The sequence below is a fragment of the Bufo gargarizans genome, chromosome 1, assembly GCF_014858855.1.
Source record: "Bufo gargarizans isolate SCDJY-AF-19 chromosome 1, ASM1485885v1, whole genome shotgun sequence".
Classification (NCBI taxonomy): Eukaryota; Metazoa; Chordata; class Amphibia; order Anura; family Bufonidae; genus Bufo; species Bufo gargarizans.
Window position 1 is genome coordinate 381,969,339 of NC_058080.1, and position 24,189 is coordinate 381,993,527.

General features: G+C 46.8%; 1 protein-coding gene across 8 annotated transcripts in view; it reads right to left on the reverse strand.

Annotated features, from left to right (window-relative positions):
* Positions 1-423: 423 nt before the first annotated feature.
* MYO9B (myosin IXB) overlaps positions 424-24,189 on the reverse strand; it is a 157,614-nt gene continuing 133,848 nt past the window's right edge. For 5 of the 8 annotated variants that reach the window (XM_044270264.1, XM_044270246.1, XM_044270255.1 and 2 more), the window contains 7 exons: positions 23,933-24,038; positions 18,014-18,145; positions 17,734-17,857; positions 9,920-9,967; positions 9,410-9,543; positions 7,594-7,721; positions 424-2,647 (listed from right to left, as the gene is read on the reverse strand). In XM_044270264.1, the coding sequence (XP_044126199.1) occupies positions 2,235-2,647; positions 7,594-7,721; positions 9,410-9,543; positions 9,920-9,967; positions 17,734-17,857; positions 18,014-18,145; positions 23,933-24,038 (1,085 nt within the window). In that variant the 3' untranslated portion in view covers positions 424-2,234. Of the gene's footprint in view, positions 2,648-7,581; positions 7,722-9,409; positions 9,544-9,919; positions 9,968-17,733; positions 17,858-18,013; positions 18,146-23,932; positions 24,039-24,189 lie in introns of all 8 variants that reach the window. The other 3 variants (XM_044270282.1, XM_044270239.1, XM_044270272.1) reach the window with 2 other exon arrangements.

A 24,189-nucleotide genomic window follows, 5' to 3' on the forward strand; every position in this document is an offset into this window, starting at 1 on the left:
TGGAATATGTAGTTCAGTTCTGGGCACCAGTCCATAGAAAGAACGCTCTGCAGCTGGAAAAGTACAGAGAAGAGCGACTAAAATTATAAGGGGCATGGAGGGTCTTAGTTATGAAGAAAGATTAAAATAATTGAATTTATCTAGTCTTGCGAAAAGACGTCTAAGGGGGGGGGACATGATTAACCTATACAAATATAAATGGGCCATACAAAAATACGGTGAAAAACTGTTCCGTGTAAAATGCCCTTAAAAAACACGGGGGCACTGCCTCCGACTGGAGAAGAAAAAGTTCAGTCTCCAGATGCGTCAAAACTTCTTTACCGTAAGAACTGTGGAATAGACTTCCTCAGGACGTGGTCACAGCAGGAAGAGTGGACAGTTTTAAAAAGGGTTTAGACGAATTCTTAAAAGTAAATTACATTAATGCTTAAGAAAACGTGTAGAAATCTGAATCATAATTCCTACTGGGATTCACGTCCCCACCTATCCCTTGGTTGAACTTGAACTTGATGGACTTATGTCTTTTTTCAACCGTATTAACTGTGTAACACTGAAGGGAGCATGCAGGATTAGATGGTAAAATGTTTGTTTGTCCGTTACTGTGGAGAAAAGTCTGCATAAGAGCTGAACAAATAAAATTACATTTTCAGGCAATTTTTTTAATTTTAGATTCCTATGAATAATAAAAAAGAAAAATAACTGGTTGCAAAGGTTTACATTGCCTTTAAGGATAGTATGCCATCTTTTGAAGGGTTCCAGACATGCGAAAATTGTAATGACATTTCACTGAAGGAAGATTAGATTAAACCAATAATTAGACATGATCATATCCATGAACTGCCAGAACAAAAACAGAAATTGTCTCCGTTAAAGTAACTGCAGCAGTAGGGATGGGAGACACACGTGCACACATAATATGGAAATGATCCGCAAGTGCCCACCGTGTGGTTCCAATTGCGGGAACTGCTCTATACTCCACATTCTCTCAGCAGTGCTAACATTTTTCACCTGTGCATGCGTTTGTGGAACGGTGAATGCACTGTACTCCCTAGCATGCCTTAATTAGGTTCAGTGATGTACTGCAAATGTATGCAGTACATCACTGTAGCAGACACAGGCTGGAGAGTACTGTGCATGCGCCACTGCACAATCACATGGGGCATGTGCGAGATTTCAGGGCTGATGAGCGTGATGTCAAAAGGGAAGGTTAAATCACAAACAAGAGGGACAGGACAGGGAATGTGGTGGACAGACTGAGCACCTTCTGCAATGTTTAGATGTTGGGCCACATCGATCAAGGTATGTTTGCACACGTTCAGCACCTCCCAAACTGCACTATAAATGTTTAATGGAGGCTACGACTCTGACAAACTCCCTTTCAAGTTTATACATCAGTATTAGTGGTTTATTTCACTACTGTCCAATACAAGCAGGAAAAAGCAATTGCACCATACTTCCCACGATTCAAATCCTGACAGATTGTAGTCTACCAGGCTATACTGGGAGCATAACCTTTATGCCTATGGCTAGTTTACGTCAATTCAAAAGGAATGCTTACAGCCAGATGAAGTAGACTTGATATAATGACAGACTGGGAATGGGCGGCAGAAAATATCAACTGCAGTGTGCACACATCTGTCAATGTGCAAACAGTAAAAGACTAAATACAAATCATACGGATAAGGCACCGGTTGCTCCACATTAGTAGTGTTTGTGTGAACACTTTTTACTGCATTTTGCTGAAAGTTCTGTCATCTCTAGAAACAAGAACGGGTTCAAGAGAGAAAAAAAAAATAAAAAAAATAAAAAAAATTCACCACTTAGCTCTACTTAGGATCATAATTTGGCTGAAACCTCTTACTGTATATATTTATATATAAAAATGCAACAAAATATTAAAAACACTATCATATACATTTAAAAATATTACTGTAACAGGTGCACAAGGCAAACAAATGACACCTTTGGTCCTATGATATTGGAAACCTGGAATGAATGTTTAGGAACTCAATCCCTACTCTGCTAAAGGGTAATTACTCCTTACACTCAGCACTCCATTCATACATCATGATACTGCATCTTGTATACAAAGGATGGGCAGCAGTCTGTTTAAATATAGAAATGAATACACCCTCCTTTCCCTGCAAACACCACTGTTATTCGTGAGTCCCAAGTAGCTCCTTCCAGAAACAGATATGAAGTCCAAAAATTATTTCATGTATTGTTATCATGGTTCAGAGGTTGGACTCTTCAGGACAGGGGATCTGGAGATGAGGATCTGAGAAACGTCGTATAAGTTTGGCAGTGGGTTCGTAATCTAGTGTTTCCTGTGTGACTCCCAATTCAGAACCATCAGGAACATAAACAGACTGGATGCTGTCAGTTCTTCGTCCAGGCTGCTCTCTCCTTCGAACAGCAGCCGATTCATCGGGGTAGTCTGTGACTTTAGATATTCCAGGAGGCAGCTTTATGTTGCCAGTTGGTAGTACAGGATTGCGTCTTGTACCTCTCATTTTTGCAAGAAAGGAGGAAGGCCTTCGCTTGATATTTGCAGGAGGATACAATGTGGACATATGGACTTTGGTTGCAAAGTTGTTGGTTTTACCCGCTGGCTGTGACACAACAGCTGCATCCACCACACAAGTTGCTGTAGAGAGAACACAAAGTTATACAAAACTGTCTCAGCCTCTTAGCACAGACATGCTTATGCTTGGTTTGTCTATCATTAAAAGCAACAAATCTGATTTCAAGAGGCAAAACTATCCAGTGATATTCCACATTAAATTGTAAAACCATATGCTGTTACTTGCTAAATCGATGGAGGTCCTAAGGCTGAGAGCCCCAGTTATTACTAGAGTGAGGAGGACACAGTTGTCTCAGTTTTGAAAAATGCCACTTATGTGCAGGAAGTTTAGCAAATAGATCCCATGTAGGTACTGAAGAGGGAATGCCAAAGGGGTCTTGTTCACTTAATTTTGGTCAGGCTGCTAATAAAATAAAAAAATAAAAATAAAAAAACCTCTCGATTTCCATTACCCCATAGGATAAACATAGTTCATCAACCCTGGGGAATCTAGCAAAATGCCTAGATTACAGAAAAAAAAAAAAAAAAAAAAGGGAGATTTTTGTATAACTTACCAGTAAAATCTCTTTCTCACTCTTGCTTGGGGGACACAGAAGACCTTGGTTATAGCTCAGCTCCCTAGGAGCGTGACACTAAGTGAAAACTGTTAAGCCCCTCCTCCAGCAGCTATACCCTCAGCCTGGAGAGAGAGACTGACAGTTGCGTGTCCAAGTAGAAAACAAAAGGTAACGACCAACAACGCAACAAAGTCAACTACCCAACAGGGCAACCAAGACCATAACCGTGTAGAAACCAAACAATGAAGGGCGGGTGCTGTGTCCCCCAAGGAAGAGCGAGAAATACATTTTACTGGTAAGTTATACAAAAATCTCCTTTTCTCGCCCATATTCCATATTCCTTGGGGGACACAGAAGACCTTGGGACGTCCAAGAGCAGTCCAAGAGGGAAGGGACTACAGCCCCAAGGCGAAACCACCGTAGGAATCAAGGAACCGCCGCCTGCAAAACCAGGCGGCCCAAGACAGCGTCCGCCGAAGCATGAGTATGCAGTGCACCCTGTAGAACTTGGTAAAGGTGTGCAGGGAGGAGCAGGTGGCCGCCTTGCACAATTGTTCAGCCAAAGCCCGATGCCTCTGGGCCCAAGAGGCACCTACCGCTCTGGTGGAATGAGCAGTGACGCCGAAAGGCGGAACCCTGCCCTTAGCGCGGTAAGCCCCAGCAATGGCTAATTTGATGAAGCGGGCAATAGGCACTTTGGGAGGCCCCCCAACCCCTTGCGCGAACCACAAAAAGAGAATCCGTACGCCAAAAGGAGCCGGTGACCTCCAAGTACATCTTCAAGGCCCTGACAACATCCAGACGGTGCTGTTCCCGTTCCATGGGGTGGGAAGGGGAGGGGCACAAGGAGGGAAGGATGATGTCCTCATTGAGATGAAAGGCGGAGACGACCTTCGGAAGGAAGGAAGGGATAGGACGAAGAACAGCCTTATCCTGGTGAAAGACAAGAAAAGGCTCGGAACAAGAAAGGGCCGCTAAACTCAGACACCCGTCGGAGAGACGTAATGGCCACAGGAAACACGACCTTTCAGTACAGAAGGCGTAGGGAGACTTCCCGTAATGGCTCGAAGGGGGCAGCCTGGAGCGCTGAGCGCACCACATTCAGGTCCCAGGGCGGAACCGGGGGGCGATACGGAGGAACCGAGTGAGCCACCCCTTGGAGGAATGTCTTGACAGGCCCTAGAGGGGCCAGGGGACGCTGGAAGAGGATAGACAGCGCCGACACCTGACCCCTCAGAGAACTGAGGCCCAGGTCCAGACCGGATTGGAGAAAAGACAGAACCATGGGAAGCGAAAAACGGAGAGGGGAAACGCCCCGAGTCTCACAGAATCCCAAGTAAGCCCTCCAAGTCCAATAGTAGATCCTGGATGAGACAGGCTTTCGGACACGGATCATGGTGCAGACAACATCTGCAGAAAATCTCCGTTGCGTTAAAACGGCGGTCTCAATAGCCAAGCTGTCAAACGTAGAGACCCTAAATGCTGGTGGTAGATTGGTCCCGGAGAGAGATCTTCCCTGAGAGGCAGCGGCCACGGCGTGTCTCCCAGGAGCATCAGGTCGGCGTACCAAGACCGGCGAGGCCAATCTGGAGCGACCAGGATCGCGGGAATGCCCTCTGCCGCGATCTTCCGAAGAACCCGAAGTGGGAGGGGAATGTGCGGAAAGACATACAGAAGGGAGAACTGGTGCCACGGAAGAACGAGGGCGTCGACTCTGGACGCTTTCGGGTCCCTTGCTCTGGCCAGGTAGGTGGGGAGCTTGTGATTGAACCTGGAGGCCATTAAGTTCACATCCTGGTGACCCCAACAAAGATAAATGGCCTCGAATACGGCTGGGTGTAGAGACCACTCACCCGGGTCGATGGTGGTCCGGCTGAGGAAGTCCGCCGCCCAATTTTCCACCCCTGGAATATAAATTGCCGACAAGGCCGGAACGCGAGCTTCCGCCCAGAGGAGAATGAGGGTAACCTCATGTACGCCACAGCCGTGGCATTGTCCGATTGAACCCAGACGGGATGGCCTTTTAGCAGGGGAGTCCAGTGTCTGAGGGACAGGAGAATAGCCCTCAACTCTAGGACGTTGATCGGAAGTTTGGATTCCGATAGAGACCAAGTGCCCTGGACGGAACCGGGAGGGGGGAACCCCCCCCTAACCCTGTAAGCTGGCATCGGTGGTAACCACCAACCAGGTCATCGGGAGGAAGGATTTTCCCTGGAGAGGGGTCCCCAACCACCAACGGAGGGCGACCCGAGCTCGAGGAGGTAGATGGAAGGGCCGGTCCAGACTCTTTGGCGACCTGTCCCAGGCCGAAAGCATCGCCCTTTGAAAGATGCGGGAATGAAACTGCGCAAATGGAACCGCTTCGAAGCAGGCGACCATTTGCCCCAATACCCGCATGCTGGATCGGAGGGACGGACAGTGGTGGAGAAGAAGACTGCGAACTGACCAGTGGAGGGCCAGAAGCTTGTCCGTATGAAGACGGACCTCCGCCGCCTCCGTATCCAGGAGCACCCCCAGGAAGAGCAACTGTCTTGAGGGGGTCAGAGAAGACTTGGGAAGATTGAGAAGCCAACCAAACCGCGTCAAGGTCTCCAGAGTGAGCTGTGGCCGGCAGAGTCCCAGTCTGCGGAGGCAGGTGCTGCGATGCGATCCTTCCGGTAGCAGAGCGGCGGGAAGAGAAACAAAACACAAGGAGATAAGCCCCACCTCTCGCGCTGCTGGGGAGAAGCGAAGCGCCGGAGATATGCCCCGCCCTCCGCCACCAAAAAAAGCCTGCGCGCGCGAATAGTAACCCTTAAGGTGCCGCCCCTAATGGAGAGCGCCGGACATGCGGAGCCAGCGATGGAAGACGGCAGCCCGCCGGAATCCGACTGAGCAAGTAGGACGGGCGGGGAATGACAGAAAAGAGAAAACCCCCACCTGCCCCTAGCACTAACTTCCAGGCCCCGAAGGTAGGTGTACTGACATGCAGAGAGCGCTGCCGATGAAGGGAGGGGGAGAGGGGGGGTTTAGAGGCTGGAGCAGCCACCTTTCACCATCAGCTGTCTTCACCCTCTGTCCATTCCAGCAGGGTCACCCCTTCAGCCACTGGCACCGCAGTGGCAGTAAGCTGGGAGAGGGACTTGGCGAGCGGGCGACCCTTACGCTGGCAGAATGCAGGGGAGCTGGGCTGCCCTGGTCCACCTTGTTTTCTGTGGGGGAGGCAGCAGTGTGGGTGACCGGCACTGGTGCAGCTCGACCCCGGGAGATCAGAGGTGTCCAGGCGTCTCTGGTATCCCTAAAGGAACAAAAATAAAATTAAAATTAAAAAAATAAATTAAATAGCAAGGAAGAAGCAGCCCTGCGGAGCAGGGAGTGTCTTGCCTCCTTGGACACCAAGCAAAAAACTGGGAGTCTCTCTCTCCAGGCTGAGGGTATAGCTGCTGGAGGAGGGGATTAACAGTTTTCCCTTAGTGTCACGCCTCCTAGGGAGCTGAGCTATACCCAAGGTCTTCTGTGTCCCCCAAGGAATATGGGCGTGAAAGACAAAAAAATGCCTCCTCAACAAAAGATACAGAGTTGAGGCACATTATCATGACCACTTCTTGCATGGGTGTCAGCAGAGTATAACTCATGAAGGAAGTCAAGGGTCATGAGCTAGCTTGGTGGGTACATAGGCTGTCTGTACACATATCCCTCATTGCTGTCATGGGTAAAAGGGGTGATTTATCAGAGTTGCAGAATGGGATAGTTGGCAGTCGGGCCAAGGGTGGCAGTATTTCTGAAGCTGCGCAGTTTGTGAACTGTTTGCGTTGTGCGGGTAGACAAATGGCACACTGCAAATAAGCGACGTGGAAACTGCAGAACACCACGTCATTGATGTCAGAGGTGATTGTTCTCTGTATATACACTTATGAAATACATGTTCTACTGAATTCTACTACATACTTTCTGCTCAGCTACTCCTGCTTTATAACATACTGCATTTCACAGTCACAATTCTTAATTTTTACCACAGTCGTAATGGCATTTACATGCACAGACCCCATGAATTAAGAGTTCCATATTATGAATCCATACAGCACAGATCCATAATATGGAAGCATGCACAAGTCCCAAGTGAAAGCTCCTATATTGTTGGTAGCACACGGCAACTGTGGTTATAACAAAAATCATATGTGAACTTGGGAAGGATCTTCAGGGTAAGTTCAGATGCATTGGGATCCGACTGCTGTAGATTAAACTCCTTTGCATTGCAAATCCACCACGTGCAGGGCAAGCTATGCATTTTACAATCTGCAGCAAACCCTAGAATCCACAGATTGTTCTCTGCCACGTGTGACTGGTGTTACCATTAATTAGCACTGGACGTTATATTTGAACATACCGCATAGAAGACGCTTCCCAAATGTTTGAAAAGAACATGCTTTAATATAGAAGTAATATCAAAGGACACACTACCTTAATACTGACCTTCCTTTTCTAGAGGGACAGGTCTATCGTCCAATAAACTCTCTGTGCTGTTTGAGGTTTCAGAGTCCATATTCTCTTCATCTGATCCGCGCGGTTCAAGCTCCGGAAGCCGGTAAGTAATATCCTCCCTGCAAAATATAAAATTATACTAGTAAACTAAAGAGGTAAAATAATTTGACAATATGAAAGCAGTGCCCTAAAACAAAGGAAGAAGTATAACTGGTTATATTGTCTTTACCAAAATCACCCAGAGAACCATGATTTGGAGAAACAGGAGGTTATTTAAAAAAATCATCCATTTTAACTATGCACTAAATTTGCCTGCTTTATTGGTGCCCACATTCTTTTTACCATACCACCAATGCCAAGAAAGCTGATCAGCACTTTGTAGCATAACCCAACCGCAATTAAGAGGATCTTCCACTGGTCAAAAAACACATCTAGGCCAGTTTCACACAAATTCAGGACTCTTAGGGTTAACTCACACCCTGGTTTTTTATAAGCCTCACACTCTACAGCAGTTCTGGGGCCTGCCTGGCCCTATTAAATAGAATTGCCATTCTGCCTTGTCAAAACATGTACACTGATTTCTTGCCCCTTTAGAGCTGCACAATTTCTTGTAGATCTGGTCATACACTACAGATTCTGCAAGGCCAATTTAGATCATGTTCTGTCAACTACTGGTACCTTTTCATGTCTGTCGCAAAGTTGATCTGCTGAGATTAATTTTTTCAATGTTGGGTGGTGTAGTTGAAAAGTTTTACAGATGTAGCGGAGTTAAAATTGACTCTGATAACACGTCACAGTGTTATCTCGGTTATCTTGTGACAAAAGCCATTGATATCTATTGAAAAATCAGTTAACCTTTTCTTGTTATTCTTTACTGAATGCGTTAACCATTAAGTTTAGCTCTGCTGCATCTGCATCCCATCAATGGAATCCCATATAATAAACCACAGACAACAGCAGAGCTCAACCTATCAATTTGCCCGACAACAAATACGGACCTGCAATAAAAAGGATGTGTTAATCAGAAAGTGGCATAGTTAAAGAGGACCTTTCACTAGTTTAAAAAGTAAAAACTAACTATATCAGTGGCAGAGCGGCGCCCAGGGGTCCCCCTGCACTTACTAGTATGTCTGGGCACCGCTCCGTTTGCCCGGTATGGGCTCCGGTGTCTGCAGCTCCCTCTGTTGTACTGGGAGGAGTTTTTGTATTAGGGTTGTCCCTTGCTGCAGTGCTGGCCAATCGTAGCGCATAGCTCATAGCCTGGGATTTTTGGGCTAACCTCCCCTCTTGGTCAGATCTGTGAAGGGCAGCATACTTACCTGCTTCCCGGCTGCAATGCACCAATTAGGCCAGTGCATAACCAGCATATAACTTGCTGTATCTTCTCAGGAGTTCCCACAATCTATTGCTCAAAGTGTTTTTCTCCAAATATCTCTGGAAGAGCAATGTTTTCCTAGGCCTTGTTCACATCTCTGTCAGGAGATCCGGCAGGCTGTTCCGACACAGAGCAGCCGGATGCTCTACTTCACCTCTGGATCCCTGCTGACTGGAATGAGGTTGGGCGGTGATCTAGCCACTTTCCACCATAAATGCTGGGTTTCGGATGGACAAAAACTGTTCATCTGGCTGACAGCTGGCATTTGTGGTGGACAAGACAGCCGTATTTCCTCAACGGAGATGTGAATGTAGTCTAAGTTGCTTATCCTTTCTCAAAAAAATTGTGAAGAGTCGGATATACATATATGGAAAGTAGGAAGAAGAGACTCTTACTAAAGCAGTCAAACACTTGACATTTTTTTATACTCACTTTTCATCTTTGATAGTTCGGATCCTATCTATAAGTAATTCTGATTCATGTACGGTGTCACAGTCTGCAAACTGCTCCTCATGCACTGCTTCCAGATCGGGTAAGCCATTGTCACTGGGAGACGGGCTCTTAGTCTGCAAAGAACAGCAGGTTAGGCAATACACCGTTAATAAAACCCCACTTACATATTTTGTATTTTTCAGTTCCAAAATTAATTTATTTCAAAAGCAAAAATTTGGGGCATGCAAACACAACAAACACTTTAATGGAGAAGAAATCGGTATCTTGAAATAGGTTTGGTGAAGGCCGCAGAATGTTTTGGAAAACCTTGAATAGATAATATGTCCCTTTAGTTATTGTGGAACATAACTGAAGATCATGACATTTGGCACTATCATTTAATGGTATTAGTGATTGCACATTAAAATAGCCGGCTGTGCTGTAAATCAGTATTGCGTGCGATTCAGGCATTAGGCATGCAGATAAGGTGACACGAGGAATTATACCTACCAGAAGATCATCAATAGGAGAGATAAATCTTAAGTGACCAGACCATGCCTGTTGCAAGAAGAAATGAGTAGACGACACAAGTCTTAGGGTTGCAGGCAAAATACCAAATTGAAATCTAATAACAGACATTGTTTTTTGCCAAACACCATTACATAAAATTAAGGGTGGCAAAGTTTGCCCATACTAGTAAGTAGACCTTCATGGTGCTCTACTGCATAGTACTGTAAATGAGTGGGAATACTTTGTCCCGTCTGTGAAGGCACAACCATCTAAATCCATGCCTTATTGATACACATAAGGCTACTTTCACACTTGCGGCAGTGTGATCCGGCGGCCAGTTCCGTCGTCGGAACTGGCCGCCGGATCCGCCGATCTGCCGCTGACTGAAAGCATTTGTGAGACGGATCCGGATGCGGATCCGTCTCACAAATGCATTGCAAGGACGGATCCGTCTCTCCGCTTGTCATGCGGACAGACGGATCAGTCTTGTACATTTTTGCCGATCTGCGCATGCGCATGCCGGAACGACGGATCCGGCATTCCGGTATTCTGAATGCCGGATCCGGCGCTAATACATTCCTATGGTAAAAAATGCCGGATCCGGCGTTCAGGCATGTATTCAGTTTTTTTGGCCGGAGAGAAAACCGTAGCATGCTGCGGTTTTCTCTTTTGCCTGATCAGTCAAAACGACTGAACTGAAGACATCCTGATGCAAACTGAACGGATTACTCTCCATTCAGAATGCATGGGGATAAAACTGATCAGTTTTTTTCCGGTATAGAGCTCCTGTGACGGAACTCTATGCCGGAAAAGAAAAACGCAAGTGTGAAAGTACCCTAACCCTTGTGTAACAAATAGGTGACAAGGGGGGCTATTTATAATGATCATACAATGAATATACAGTGATCCCTCAAGATACAATATTTTGAACATACAGTGATCTTTTCTCACCGATCATAAGTTGAAACTAGACTCAACATACAATGTCTCAGACTGAGATCCAATCTATCACTTCTCTGGTAACATAGCTGGATTAGGTTACTTACACACTCTCGTTTTGTGTGGATCGGTCATGGACAGATCCATTCAGATAATACAACCGTCTGCATCCATTCTGAACGGATCAGTTTGTATTATCTTTAGCATAGCCTAGACGGATCTGTCTTGAACACCATTGAAAGTCAATGGAAGACGGATCCGGTTTCCATTGTGCCAGATTGTGTCAGTTTCATCAGACGGTGTCCATCTCCAAAGCGGGATGGAAACAGAACTGATGCATTGAGCAGATCCTTTTCCATTAGAATGCAAACTGATCCGTTTTGGACCGTTTGTGAGAGCCCTGAACGGATCTCACAAACTGAAAGCCAAAACGCCAGTGTGAAAGTAGCCTTAGTTACTAGTTAGCAGATATTCCTGACTGTTATATGTAAGGACTTGTTTTATCTATATTAGTTATCTGCCAATTTGTCTTAAATATTTATTTTCTCTCATCTTGGATGGCTTTGGAACCGATTACTCAACATACAATGGTTTCAACATACAATGGTCATCCAGGAACCAATTAAAGGGAATCTGTCACCTATTTTGACCATATAAAACCGTTAACATAGCAATAGGGCTGCAGCTAACGATTATTTGAATAATCGATTAGTTGCCGATTAATTTCTACGATTAATCGAAAAAAACGACAAAATTACAAAACAGAGAGGTTTATATGATCTTACTTGAAAAATTATGTTCAAAGGCCATATTAAAACAAATTGTGGACGACACTATTATGGGGGCTCTGTGGACGACACTATTATGGGGGATCTGTGGACGACACTATTATGGGGGATCTGTGGACGACACTATTATGGGGGCTCTGTGGACGACACTATTATGGGGGCTCTGTGGACGACACTATTATGGGGGCTCTGTGGACGACACTATTATGGGGGCTCTGTGGACGACACTATTATGGGGGATCTGTGGACGACACTATTATGGGGGATCTGTGGACGACACTATTATGGGGGATCTGTGGACGACACTATTATGGGGGATCTGTGGACGACACTATTATGGGGGATCTGTGGACGACACTATTATGGGGGATCTGTGGACGACACTATTATGGGGGATCTGTGGACGACACTATTATGGGGGATCTGTGGACGACACTATTATGGGGGATCTGTGGACGACACTATTATGGGGGATCTGTGGACGACACTATTATGGGGGATCTGTGGACGACACTATTATGGGGGATCTGTGGGCGACACTATTATGGGGGATCTGTGGGCGGCGTAGTTATGGAGAGGGGGGATCTGTGGACGGCGTAGTTATGGAGAGGGGGATCTGTGGACGGCGCAGTTATGGAGAGGGGGATCTGTGGACGGCGCAGTTATGGAGAGGGGGATCTGTGCACTGTTATGGGCATAACAGTGCACAGATCCCTTTCCTCATAACAGTGCACAGACCCCCCCTTCCCATAGCAGTGCCATACACAGACCCCCCCTCCTCCCCATAGCAGTGCTATACACAGACCCCCCTCCCCATAGCAGTGCCATAGACAGATCCTCCCCCCTCCCCATAGCAGTGCTATACACAGACCCCCCCTTCCCATAGCAGTGCCATAGACAGATCCTCCCCCTCCCCCTTCCCCTTCCCCCTAACAGCCCCGGCCCCGATGCTTGCATCTTTATTTTACCTTTTTACAATGACGCTCCCGCTCCTGTAACAGCCAGGCAGAGCGGACGGCGGCGTAACGTCACTCAATCACGTGACGCGCCTGCTCCGCCCACTTCATGAATGAAGGAGGCGGAGCAGGCGTGTCACGTGAGTGAGTGACGTTACGCCGCCGTCCGCTCTGCCTGGCTGTTACAGGAGCGGGAGCGTCATTGTAAAAAGGTAAAATAAAGATGCAGCGACCGCCCGCCCGAATAGCAACGAATCGGCGATTATTCGATAACTGGATTCGTCGACAACGAATCCAGTTATCGAATATAATCGATTAATCGTTGCAGCCCTACATAGCAATGTGCAATAAAGTACCTTCATTCCTGCATGTGTCTTCTTTCTTTAATTCAACTTTTCATTCTTATTAAAAAGTGATTTTTCTGATATGCAAATGAGGTTCCAAGGTGCCCAGAGGGGCGTTATTACTCTGCTCTAGTGCCCCGTAACGCCCCCCCCTGCAGTGCCCAGCCGGCCTCCCACGTAGATGTCCTGTACAGGAATTTTTATTGCTTCAATAAAGTACTCCTCTTCGCTACAAGATTGAGCTGGACTCTACGTTTTGTTTTTGAATATACAAGTCAGCCGTGTCCAGGAGCTGGTTCTGTGCTCACTGCAAAGAGGAGAAGGAGAGAGCTGCCTTTTCTCTTCTATGTGACAGTATAATCCCTGCACCATGCTATATAACGTACATTATAATCCATACATCATGCCTTACAATATACAGTATAGTTCATACACCATGCTGTATAATATACATTATAATCGATACACCATGCCGTTCAATATGCAGTATAGTTCCGCAATCCCATACCCGGCCTCTATTACTGCGCACCGTGATCCGCCGCAATTAATCCCTCAGGACCTGAGGGGTTAATTGCGGCAGATCACGGTGCGCAGCAATAGAGGCCGGGTATGGGATATGGACGGCATATGCAGGCTACGTTTGTATTCAGTCCCTCCCCTCCTCCTCCTAGTCTATTCTCACTGGTAGTCAGCGGCAGCCGCACACAGTGGGGAGGGAGGGACTCTCTCCTTCTCCACTGTGCCGGCTCAGGAGAACATGGTGAGTGCTGAGAGCGGCGCATGCCATGTTCTACTGCGATCTGGGGATATAAACAAAATCTCTATCGTTGGCCAGATTTATATAGTTTATATCGCATATCGTCTATATCGCCCACCCCTAGTGTAAACTATACTGCATATTGTACAGCATGGTGTATGAACTATACTGTATAATGTATGGCATGGGGCAGGGATTATGATGCATTCTGTACTGCATGGTGTAGGGCATGGATGTCAAACTCATGGCCCTCCAGATGTTGCAAAACTACAACTCCCATCATTCCCTGATAGCTGTAGTATGCCCAGGCATGATGGGAGTTGTAGTTTTGCAACAGCTGGAGGGCCACGAGTTTGACATCCCTGGTGTAGGGATTATACTGTATATTGTATGGCATGATGTATGGATTATAAGGTATATTACATAGCATGGTGTAGGGGTTATACTGTATATTGTACATCATGGTGTATTAACTATACTATATATTGTACGGCATGGTGCAGGAATTATAATGTATTCTGTACAGCATGGTGTAGTGATTATACTATATATTAAACAGTATGGTGCAGGGCACTGGCGTAACTATAGGGGTCGCAGTGGTCGTGGTTGCGACCCGAAGCCTAATCCAGGCGGGCCAGAGGGCCCCCTTGCCAGTGGTACTGTACTTTTCCCTTTATAAGATGCAGTGCATAATGGAAGCGCTCACTAGTCTGTAGGAGACGGGGGGGAGGGGGAGAGAAGCACTGTACAGTACGCACCCCTCCTCCTGCTTGCTCTTCTCAGGGCCCGCGCTGCTGTGTCCTGGCTGCCTGCAGCATCAGGACGTACAGAGCGCACTCTGACCTGACGCTGCAGGAGGTCAGCTGACTACATCGCGGCCCCGGAGAAGAGAAGACAGCCAGGACAAGAAGAGTGGTGGCAGGAGAGGTAAGTTACTTCATTATTTTACAGTCTGATCTGAGGTCTGACTGGATTGGGGGGGGGGGGGGGGGGGGTCTGGAGGTCCAATGGGGGGTCTTATCTGAGGTCTGATAGTGGGTTGGGGTCTTACATGGAGGTCTAATGTAGGTCTGATCTGAGGTCTAAAACTGGGCTCTTATATGGGGTCTGACAAATGTGTAAAGGGGGTTTGGTCCGAGATGGGGGGGGGGGGGTCTCATTTAGGGTTTTATATGGGGGTCTGATCTGAAAGGAAGGGGGGGATTTTTTTGTACTAGCGCACAATATAAAAGGAGTGTTTTTGTACTGACGCACTGTGTGGTACCAGTATTTTCAGGGGGACTGTTTCTGCAGGAAAGTATAGGGGAGCACAGTGGGCACAGTAATGGGGGTGGAAGGATGGGGGTGTTGAGAAGGTGAGGAGGAGGATGAAAAAGTAGGAAAGTAAGATGTCTATTTGTTAAACTCTGCAGAGACGAGGCGCAGCTGAAAGAAGTCACCATGGCGGTCTGGTCTGACAGGAGAAGAGGAAAGAAAATCTACATCAGAGAAGAGAAGTCACTGGATGTAAGAGGCACATATGTGGTGCTGTATTACCCTGTATGTTCTGTAGCGCTGTATGTAATGTTAACCAAGTATGTCTTTAAATGGGTTGTACGCTTTTCTTTTTTTTTTTTTTTGTATGAGCGCTGCCTTCTCTGCTCTGTTTACCTGCTCATCACTGCAAATGCTTTGGGGAGCAGATGAACAGAACAGAGAAAGCAGTTCTCATATGAGTGCTGCCCTCTCTTCCAATAGCTGATCGTCGGGGGGGCGGAGGACTCGGGCTGATCTGATATTGATGACCTATCCTGAGGATAGGCCATCAGTAGCAAAAAGGAGGACAACCCCTTTAACAGTAGGACTAGAGAGAAGGGGGGCCATTTCAATATTTGCCTTGGGCAGCAGAAAAGCTAGGTGCACCAGCTCTGAGTGAAGGGGAGGGGGGCCCAAGCTAAACGCTTGCACCAGGGTGCATGAGCCTTTAGCTATGCCACTGGTGCAGGGATTATACTGTATTGCACAGGATGGTGCAGGGGTTACACTGTATGCTCTTTGATGTGATAATTATCTTAGGTTTTCCTATCGCCCACCTTTGATGGCGCTGTGCCCATCTCTAAGCCAATGAAGACGCCCGTACTATTAAAATGTAAAAATATTTTTCCAATACGGCGAATGGCGTAACAGAAAAAAGGGTCAAAATGGCCAATTTGCTATTTTTCATTGCTTGTCTTACCCAATTTTTTTTTAAAAATAAATGGGATCAAAAAGTCACACACACTCCTAAATAAATATATATATATATATATATATATATATATATATATATATATATATATATATATATATATATATATATATATATATATAGAGAGAGAGAGAGAGAGAGATTGTCCTGCAAAAAATGAGCCCCCACACAGCTCAGTAGATATAACTATAAAAAAAGTTATGGGGTTCAGAATATGGTAAAGTTTAAATTTATTTTTACACTTCTTAGACATAAAAAACCTACACCTATGGGCAATCATTGTAATCGTACTGACCCCAAAAAGGAAGGGCATGGGTCAGTTTTGCTTCAAACGAAACGCCGTGGGAACAAAACCCGTAAAACGGTGGAGGAATTGCGTTTTTTTCCAATTCCATCCCATTTGGAATTTCTTTACCGCTTCCCACTACATTGTATGCTATAATTAATGGTGGCACTAGAAAGTACAACTCGTCCCGCAAAAAATAAGCCCGCATACAGCTATGTGAATGAAAATATAAAAAAAGTTATGGCTCAACCTAGATGGGGAAGAAAAATTAAAGCGCAAAAATGAAAAAACAAAAAAAAACTCCAGTATCCTAAGGGTTAATGGTTGACATTCCAAGTCTCTTAAATAGTCTTCCACTTCCCATCTTTAAACTTCATGGGATCAAGTGTGCCGCTGCAATGACTGGCCTCAGTGGTGACGTGTCCCCAAGCAGGGCACATAATAATGCTGAGTCACATTAGTGTTGAGGTCAGTCACTGGCTGCAGCGGCAAATGTAACCCTAAGTTTACGGACTGGGATCCGAAAATCTGTGAAAGTGAAAGGAACCAGAACGGCCAGGAACAAGTGTTTTTTCACTCACAGGAAGAGCAGGCTGGGGTCGACATTAAATTTTTATTTTTTTTTTAAAGCTGAAAACCCGCTCTTAAATTTCACAAGTTCAGCATAGTGTATTGCAACATCTACCAATTAACTGCTGCATTATGTACAATAATATAATTTATAACTAACCTATTCTTATTCATATCATTGCCCCCAAGGTTTAATGTGCCCGAGATCTTCTGGAGATCCTCCTTTGACCACTTTCTAGGCTATAGGTGAACCTTGTGCTGGTCATGATAAATGAGCAGCACCCCATGAGTCTTAAGAAATACTGTAGAAATGTATACACTGACAGTGTTGCTTGTATATCATTATCAGTGGAGGCCCTTTGGCAGACACTGCTCAGGTAAGTGAAACTTTAGGGGCTTAGGATTAAGTGGAACTAAAAAGATGAAATCAGAACTCAGTGCTTCATCCGTTATCCCACATAAGGCAGCCATTCTATCACCTTAGCAGCATTTGCCCAGGATAATTCTGTTACTGAAATTAAGCCTTTCATTGAAAAATAAAAGAGTGCACCAACAAAAAGTTGTTCCATGTCTACACAGACAACACAGGGATTAGGGAACATGCATCCAGCCAAAAGACCTGCAGCACAATATAACAGGACTTCTTTCCCATCAGTTTTGCTTTCTTATTGTGTAATTTCAACACAAAAAGCCTAAATCCACAGCTCTTCATGCATCCATATTGTTTATTACTACACCGGAGCTCTATTCATTAGCAGTAAACTGTGTGGCACCTTGGATTCTACCTTTCTGCATGGTAACTTGGGGGCGAGAGGCTCCATTCTGAGCTCACATTTGGCACGGATATCATCTGCATGTTTTACTGAGAGTAATTACTGAAGCATATTAGGAAACTGATGTAATAATAAGTCCTGATATAAAACCATGATCTGATTTGCATCACTTACTGAGCTCTGCCTGAGAAGGGATAGTCTGCACACTGCACGAGTCTCTGCTGCTTCCAGAAGGCCAATTTCCTGCATCTTAATTTTATATTGTCTGAGTTGTTCTTTAATTAACATCTCAACACATCTGTCGGTGAAGGAAAACAGAATTTCATCAGTCCACGAAATTTAGAGGAATTGTTCTCTCTTCACAAGCTATGACAGTAGAATCTTTTAAAAATTGCTCATAGCATCGTATTATAAATTTGGGAAAAAAGTCATTTGAATTCTGACTCTTACTCACCCGGTGGCTTTGGAGACCTCCTTCATGCTTGTTAAAGGGTCATAATTATCTGGACAACGAAGTATGCAGGGAGCAAAGACTATAGCCAAAGAGTTTGGAGACATGCGATTCTCATCTTCTAAAAGAGCAACCCTGAAAAGAAAAAGTCCACGGCTTTACAAGTCCAGTCTGAAAAAGCCTCCAGTTGGAGTTGAAACGATGGCTTTGCTGCTGTTCAACTTTTAGAATGTATGCAAAAGCATCACATTATGTGTGCATCCAGCCAAGTCATAAAAGGCGGCAGAAAAACCCATTGCGGATTTTGGATGTACGTAATGCAGAGCGAAATACATCGTGGAAACTCATAGCATTGACATGCTGTGGATTTAAAATCCATTGCGCAGGTCAATTTCTGTAGTGTGTGGATGAGATTTAAAGGGAATGTGTCATTAGAAAATAACCTATTGTTTTAATCATCTTTTATGTTATAAAGAATTTTTGGTGATTATTGGCCACTACGCCCAATAACAGATGCCACTTTTTGGTCTGTACAGATCACTTTTCAGCAGTCCTCTCGTTATTACAGGCGGGATTACAGATAACAGATACCACACACACGGTCATATTTCACAGCTTATCTACTCCCTCCTGACCCTTGCGGAGCATGCCTAGAAAACTCCCCAACAGAAGTTAGCTCCATTCCATTGTGTCTATAGCCGATGGTAGCTGCTGTAAAGCTTCTCTTTAACCCTGGGTTCACACCTGAGCGTTTCTGAGACGCGCGTTTTACGCACGTATTTGTCACGAGTTTTTATTTGCGTTTTTTGGCAATAGTAAACGCGCGTTTGTGTGATTGACTGCAGTGTTGTCCAATGAGTCTATGGGCCAAAACGCGCGACAAACGCCCCAAAAAAAGCTCAAGAACTTGTTTATGCGTCGGGCGTTTTACAGCGCGTTTGAACGCGCTGTAAAACGCTCGAGTGTGAACCAGGGCCATAGGGAAGCATTGGTTTTCACGTGTTTAGCGTTTTACAGCGCGTTTGAACGCGCTGTAAAACGCTCAGGTGTGAACTTAGGGTAAATGTTGTTAAGAACTGCTCAGTCAAGATGGCAGTCCCCAAAATCATAATCTAAATAAAAAAACGTTAGAAAAAAAGGACGCGCTACTAAAATGGAATACTTAGCAGCTTGCGCTACTAATGCGGTTGATAGGTTTGCAAAGGTCTGGCAGATATGGGATGATTCTTACGCCACCTATTCATAACAGTCTACCGGACATCTGGTTTTGTTCTTTTCTCTCCTTTCCCTTCTGTGTCGTGTCCTATGTCTTTACCCCATGTTATTCACGTAACTAACCACACCTATTGAGGGAAGCTACTGTATGGTTGTCGGAACTGTTCATCTATATTTGTTGAAGACAGATTGTATGTTTTAACAAAACAGACAATTATAAAAAAAAATGATTAAGAAAAAAGGACGTGCTGCTATCTGGTTTTAACTGGCTCTCTCGCTTAGTTCATTGGGGGACACAGGACCGTGGGTATAGCTGTTTGCTGCTACTAGGAGGAGACACTAGGCTGAAGACTGTTAGCACCTCCTCTGCCAGCTATACCCCCTCCAGCCTGGAGAGAGCATATCCGTTTGTGCCCTAGCAGTAGGAGAAGCAGTAAGTAAACTGAAAAACAAACCGCACACCGCCATAGGACCAAACCAGAACAGAGGTCCCAACCGGCAACCAACTGTCCCTACATGCCGCACTAAGAAAATTGGGTGGGTGCCGTTTTCCCCAATGAACTAAGCGAGAAAGAGATTTTACAGGCGAGTTCACAAAAATCTTGTTTTCTCGCTCGTATCATTGGGGGACACAGGACCGTGGGATGTCCTAAAGCAGTCCACGGGGAGGGAAAAACCAGAACCCCATGGAAAACAACCCCCTCGCGGAAGTTACTAAACTGCGGGCTGCAAGACCCTGCGGCCCAGAGCAGCATCTGCCGAGGCCAGAGAATGCACCCGGTAAAATTTTGTGAATGTGTGCAAGGAGGACCAAGTCGCAGCCTTACACAATTGAGACGCAGATGCCTGGTGAAGGTGAGCCCAAGAAGCCCCGACCGCTCTGGTAGAGTGGGCTGTGTTCCCAGGGGGAGGTGCCTTGTTCCGGAAGCGGTATGCCTCGGCAATCGCTGACCAAATCCACCCAAGGATATGATCTCAAGTGCCCATGCGTCAGAGATGTGAGCCCGCCAGGTCTCCTGAAAGAGGAGGAGACGACCCCCCCACCCGCGAGGGCAGGGGCGTATATTCATGTGGAAGACTGTTTGCCGGAAGAGGAACGTGACGGCTGAGCACACGGGCGCCAGGTCGGTTGGGGTTTAAAACACTTTTTCCGCTGGTCCTGTGTGGGAGCGGCCTGGCAGACATGTTAGCCTCCGGTCGGGTGCCAAAGAATCGCCGAAAGGACTGGGAACGTAAAAAGCCGAAGACAGAACGAAATGTGTGCTTTGTTTTGGGCTGTGGAAGGTGGGTGCTCTTTCCACCCGTCGCTTCCAAAATGATTTAGTCTAGCCGGGTACCGAAGAGTCAGGACCCGGCAAAAGGAAGGCCCGTAAGTGAGCGCTTAGAGGAGGAATCCACCGCCCAAACTTTAAGCCAGAGTTCTCGGCGGAGAAATACCGCGAAGGCCGAGGAGGACGTGACCATGGCCGCCTCGCAAAGAGATTTCCCTGTCTGAGAGATTTGAACCGCCAAGGATTGAAGCTCAGCTCCGCTGCCAAGTCCTGGTCCATACAGAGAGCCCACTCAGACCGCCTTGGCCAGCTAGGCAGAAGCGAAAATGGGCCGTAGTGCTGAGCCACTGGACGCAAAGACTGACTTGGCGAGAGACTATGCGACGGTCCACAGGGTAACGGAGACAGGATCTGTCCGCTACTAGAATAGCCGTACATTTTGCAGGGCGAGCGATCGACTGATCCACTTTCAGAGGAGAGAACCATTTCGCCATGCACGCATTTCGCTTTGGAACCAGAAAGCACAGACCTGGCTGGTCCCATGCCTTGGCGACAACCACAGAGAAGTCATTGTGCAAGGGGAAAGTCTTAGGGGCATGCTTCGAGCGCAGAAAAGACACCCCTTGGTGGCTGGTGGAGGGAAGGTCATCCTGCACCTGGAAAGTGTCCCGGACGGCAGATATCAGGCTATCCACCATGGATGCAATTTGGGAAGACTGTTCCGGATCTACATCAGAGTCCGAATCTGCAATCTTCCCCTCCAACATTGTGTCTCCCAGAATGGAGGACGCCTGTGATTGGGAACCGAGAGGGGGACGGGATGCTGAGGCTTCAGAGGAGGAAAGGTGTGCTGCTCTGGGATGCTTGTTAGGAGGCCTGCCCCTGGAGTGGACGCCCTGAGACGGTGCGGACTGCGCAGGTGGCGATTTATCAACCAAACGACCCATGAGAGAAAGGGTGGATTGGGATATCTTAGATAGATCCTCCACTGCCCAGGACAAGGCCCGCGCCCAGTCTGGTTCCACAATGACAGATTGGTCCACTTCTGGAAGGGGGGGGGGGGGGGCTGCCTAGGCACATAGCATGCCGAGCACAGAGAGTCTGCCTGTCCACGGAATTTTACCTTGCATGTAGCGCATGCATAGTAGGTGGCCCTGCGGTTGGCCTGAGAGGGAAGTACTGATTGAGTCAGACATGGTGTGCTGCGATAGCGCTCAATGCTGGAGGGGGTAGCGATATTCCTACCAGAATGGCTGGCAAACCCAGGTCCTGTGTTCCCCGGACAGAGCTGCAGAGATCCGGGGAAGGAAACGTCCTGTCGCGGCAGGTAAGCTAGCCCGACCCCCTCAGGACGCTGAAGAGCATGACTGGCGCGAAACTTGCCGCTAGCAACGCCCCCCTGCCATGATTCGCACTTTGCGGCGCATAGGGATCCCGACAGGACGGTCGGGACTCCCAGAATAACGCATGCATCGGGGTCCAGCAGCGGGGGAGGTGAGGGCAGATAATGATGCGTTTGAACGAAGGAAAAGCGCCCCCGATGCCCTAAATAGCGGAGCCGCCAGGCAGCTGGGCTCCAATTAAGGTCAGACCCGAAAAAAATAAAAATAAAAATAAAATAAAATCAACCCTGCATGGCCAGAGGCGGCGCAATGGCGTCCGCCTAATAATCGAGATACCTGCTGTCCAAATATGGGACCAGGCAGAGGGTTGGGACTAGAGAAGGAGGTAAGCAATGGGAGAGGGATATACTCTCCTGCCTTCATCCGTGTTCTTCGCCCTTCTATCATAAACCAGCAGGGTCACCTCTACAGTCGCAGGAACACAAGTGGCAGGGGACTGGTGAGGGAAGGGCTTGGAGAACAGGTGGCCCTTGCGCTGGTGGAAAGCAGGGGAGCGAGGCTGGCCTGGTCCACTTTTCTTCTTGGGGAGGGAGGGCGGTGGGACACCGGCCAGCCTCCCAGGGTAGACAGAGAGGCAATGAGACTCTGTTCCCCATCCAGATGTTAGATTGGAGAAAAAATAAAAAAATATATATATGAAAGGAAGCCAGGGAGGTCTGCCTCCTACGACACTAAGCTAAAAACTAGGGCTGCACGATATGGGAATTTTGTGCGATTGCGATTAGGGCCCTAAAAATTGCGATAACGATATGCAATGCGATATTTTAAGGGAATTGTGCTAGAGGTCCATTTGCTTGGATTTTCCCATATGAACCGCGGACGCCCTGTCATGTGGCGGGCCTGTGGAGGACGCCCTGTCATGTGGCGGGCCTGTGGAGGACGCCCTGTCATGTGGCGGGCCTGTGGAGGATTATGGGGGACCTGTGGATGGCACTGTTATAGGGGATGTGTGCTATGACACATAGGGCCATGAGGGGGGCCAGCATAAGACACACATATAGCATCTTATACTGGCCCCCCTCATGCCCTATGTGTCCTAAACTGCGCACATAACTGGCTTTGTGTGTAAAGTATTTTACTACTGTGTGAAACAAGCTCTCTCCTATTGATAATATGGCCAGCCTCTGTACTCACTTTCACAGTACTATGAATGCACTGCAGCGAGCAGGCTGGCCGGCGCGTGACTGACGTCACTTAGTAACGCTCCTCCCACTTCAGGAAGCAGGAGCGTTACTAAGTGAGGTCAGTCACGCGCCGGCCGGCCCGCTCGCTGCAGTGCATTCATAGTACTGTGAAAGTGAGTACAGAGGCTGGCCATATTATCAATAGGAGAGAGCTTGTTTCACACAGTAGTAAAATACGTTACACACAAAGCCAGTTATGTGCGCGGGGCCCCTTCATATATAATCGCTGCATTTTCGGGTCGGCCAAATCGCCATATCGCATTCGCCGATTATCGCAATTCGATTATTTTTTCCGATATATCGTGCAGCCCTACTAAAAACGGATATGCTCTTCAGCCTAGTGTCACCTCCTAGTGGCAGCAAACAGCTATACCCACGGTCCTGTGTCCTCCAATGATACGAGCGAGAAATAAATTCAGTGACAATTCCTTTAAAAGGGAACCCGTCACCGGGATTTTGTGTATAGAGCCGAGGACATGGGTTGCTAGATGGCGGCTAGCACATCCGCAATACCCAGTCCCCATAGCTCTGTGTGCTTTTATTGTGTAAATAAAATGATTTGATACATATGCAAATTAACCGGAGATGAGTCCTGTCTCTGACTCATCTCACGTACAGGACTCAGAGCACACAGGACTAAAAGCACACAGAGCTATGGGGACTGGGTATTGCGGATGTACTAGCGGCCATCTAGCAACCCATGTCCTCAGCTCTATACACAAAATCCAGATGACAGGTTCCCTTTAAGTTTAAATTTTATCCATTTTGCTGGTTCTGTTAAATGTTTCAAATATTGCAACCCTAATACTGTAGTGGAAACTCCTGTGTGGAAAAACCTCTTCTACTCACTTGACAAGGTGGAAGATTAGTCTTTCCAAGCTGTTATAGTTGGCCTGTGGAAGCTGCCCAAGAACTTTATAAATGGCACAAAGCTGTTCCTGCTTTCCTGGGAGCTCTGAAGAAGAAAGCATTGATGTGTTTTATGTTACCAAGTTGTTGTTGTTCTGGAAATGCACTTAAAGGGAGTATGTCACCAGGAAAACCATGGTCTAACCAGGCACAATGCCTTGTAGGGCTAGCTCACCTCAAAATAATGATGCCTTTCA